The sequence below is a fragment of the Dufourea novaeangliae genome, unplaced genomic scaffold (genome assembly GCF_001272555.1).
Source record: "Dufourea novaeangliae isolate 0120121106 unplaced genomic scaffold, ASM127255v1 scaffold87, whole genome shotgun sequence".
NCBI classification, from domain to species: Eukaryota; Metazoa; Arthropoda; class Insecta; order Hymenoptera; family Halictidae; genus Dufourea; species Dufourea novaeangliae.
In genome coordinates, this window is record NW_015373966.1 from 400720 (window position 1) to 403605 (window position 2886).

Here is a 2886-nt window from a genome sequence, read left to right on the forward strand (position 1 = left end):
ACGGCTTGCAATAAAGTCTTGGCATGCGGAAAATCAGAACTTATTAGACATTCGCGGACTCAATTACATATTAAAAATACAAGCAAAAGCTGTGATATCACACCATCTGTTTTATTACCAAAAGTTGATAGTAATTCTGATTTGGACCATGTTAATAAAGTCAAAACAGCCGAAATAAAGTTAGCTGCATTTTACGCGGAGCACAATATAGCTTTTTAAACAATTAATCACATGGTCCCTTTATTCAAGGAAACCTGTTCAAATCCGAAGATGGTTAAGGATCTAAAATAGTCACGAACTAAATGTACGCAGATAATAAAAAATGTAATAGGCAAACGCGAAAGCGATAAGCTTATTACAGAATTAAAAATTCAGAAATTTTCAATATTAATTGATGAAAGCACGACTATATGTTTTATATATGTATAATGTTCTTGTTTGAATACTAGTAATGTTTTCTGCAGTTTTTCTTACTCTCGTAACAAATGTTTGTATTCATGTAATAAATCGGCTGCAGATGTACAAAATAATAAAAAAATATATATTCATTTATTTCCATGTAAATATGTTATTTCTTTTAAAAATGTCCTCTTCCTGTAATTTCTACCGTATTTCAATTGTCACGGGGGTCTAACGATACCCCATATTTGAGTGAAGTATATACGTTACTGAGGATTAGGTAGTGCGCATGCGTGGGAAAAATCCCACGTCCTGGCATCACTGGTGGAGCGTGGAGCGTTAGTACCGCTACGGTTTAATGTTGGGTGGTAGGGTGAAACCTTTCGCGAATAAATTGCGAAGGTAAAATTGCACAGATTTCGATAGAGATAGGAACAGTGTGTCTGCGTTCTGACGTCGCTACACAAAATTGACGTGCTCGGATAAGTCGAATTCCTCGACAAACACGTACATGTTTGGTTTCGGAGGTTATAACTATTGTTTCAGGCATCGACCAGTATGAAGACTTTCTTTGACAAAGCGAAACCAAACGACCTGTGCCCAATTGAATGTCAACATACACAGCTGCTCTTGGTGAGAAAAAATACTGGTGCGAATGCGATCCACGAACATGCCGTTTACCACAGCATCGAGTCGAGAATTAAATTGACATGTTTGGCAGATTGTTATTGTCAAGAGGCCGAGAACACGTGGGCATTTTAACGGCCGTGTGCACATAACCGATAATAATGAAATAAGCATACGTGCAATGTTCCTCGCGTTTTTGATACACTTGAGTTCTTTGGTTCTTGAATTAACGTTTTCTCCCAACACATTGCTCCTGGCATTAGAGTAGAGTGTAAACGTGGATTACATGTTTTTGAGTATCATTGAACAGGGTAAAGATATATGAGGCAAAAGTTAAGGATAATTATGAGATTACTAAAATTGATAACAATGATTTGTAGTCAATGAGTACAGAACAATGTATACCTTAATCAAAGCTGTGAGTTTCTGTGTTATTTATAGAACAAGTGGTGTTATATGTATATATTACAAAATGACAGAGATTAACAAGTGTATATTTATTTTTTCAGATACTCCAATACCTTTATAGTGTTTTTGAATATCTGTTTTTGAAGAGGTCATTTAATGTAATAGCAAGTAACATGTTGTTTTATATGTATATGTGATTGCATTCAAGGAAAATTCTTATAAAAATGTCAGTTGCCTCTTGTTCCAAAAGTAGAAGAATGGATAATGTAAATAATAAAGAAGAGAGAATATATGAGAAATGGGAACGTTTACACAATTGGCTACATTGTATATGCATTGTTACATTTGATCTTGAATTGGGTCAAGCTATAGAGGTATATTATATTTGATGTTTTTTAATTCTTAGACTGCATATGTTTACACAGTTCTGCATTGTAGTAAATTAATTTTCAAAAACCAGAGAAGAACATAATCTGAATTTCTTCATTGATGATTTTAATAGGTTGAAAATAAAATAATAACTTGATTAAACATTATTCAAAGACCCTATTTATTTTGCATTCAAACATGCTATAAGTGCAAAAGTACACAGTTTAGTATTTATATTGTCTATGATACTACTTTTAAATAATATATCTTCTATTTCACAGGCTATATATCCTGGTCATATCACGTTATCTGAACAAGAGAAATCTAATGTCTGTTATCTGGCTTTTCCTGATTCTAACTCTGGCTGCATGGGAGATACTCAGTATCATGTCAGGATAAGACAGAATGGAGCTACAGTTCAAGAGACTAAAGCTTTAAAAGAGTACGACAGGAGGTCACCTCCATTTTTACAATGCGATAAAGACTATTACTGGGGATATGTGTACTTCCGTCAAGTAAAAGACAAGTCCCTTCCAAGAGGATATTTCCAAACGCGCGAGCGCTTACCCCCTCCATGCCTCCCGTGGGTATTTTACACAAGCATATTGTAGCCTGTCCGTGTGAGCTCTGCCCCCACTACGTCCTACTCGGCGACTCACCACACAGGCGTTTTCTACCTCTGTCCGTGTGCGCTCTGCTTCGGGTGTTCTCGGTAAAAGTCTACGTCACGCGTTTACGACGCGACGGCCGAGTGGCCCAAGCCAGGTCAAAATCCCGTATCCCAAGCAATCTAAACGCCGAGAGTCGAGAGCAGCATGAATTCTCTAACGCCCTCATGACGAGGGACCCCGTCCATAACCCCGTTCGAATCCCGATGCGACGCTTTTACTTTTTATTCTTAATTATTGTGTAATTTTAGTTTGTAATTTGCCAGTAAAATAAAAGGTTCAAAAATATTAATTGAAGAAGCATTTTACAAAAATGGGAGATGTATTTATTACTCCTTAATATTTAAATTTTATATTACACAAATACATATTCTCTTATATATACTATTGACAAATTATTCTTACAATTAGATGT

At 35.8% G+C, this 2886-nt stretch overlaps 1 protein-coding gene across 1 annotated transcript in view; it reads left to right on the top strand.

The window, feature by feature from the left end:
• The first annotated feature begins 1658 nt into the window (after nucleotides 1–1658).
• The window catches only part of LOC107186704 (calcium uptake protein 1 homolog, mitochondrial-like), a 13553-nt gene continuing 12325 nt past the window's right edge, over nucleotides 1659–2886 (top strand). The window contains exons 1-2 of the mRNA XM_015574637.1: nucleotides 1659–1808; nucleotides 2085–2358. Of these exons, the coding sequence (XP_015430123.1) occupies nucleotides 1659–1808; nucleotides 2085–2358 (424 nt within the window). The remainder of the gene's footprint in view (nucleotides 1809–2084; nucleotides 2359–2886) is intronic.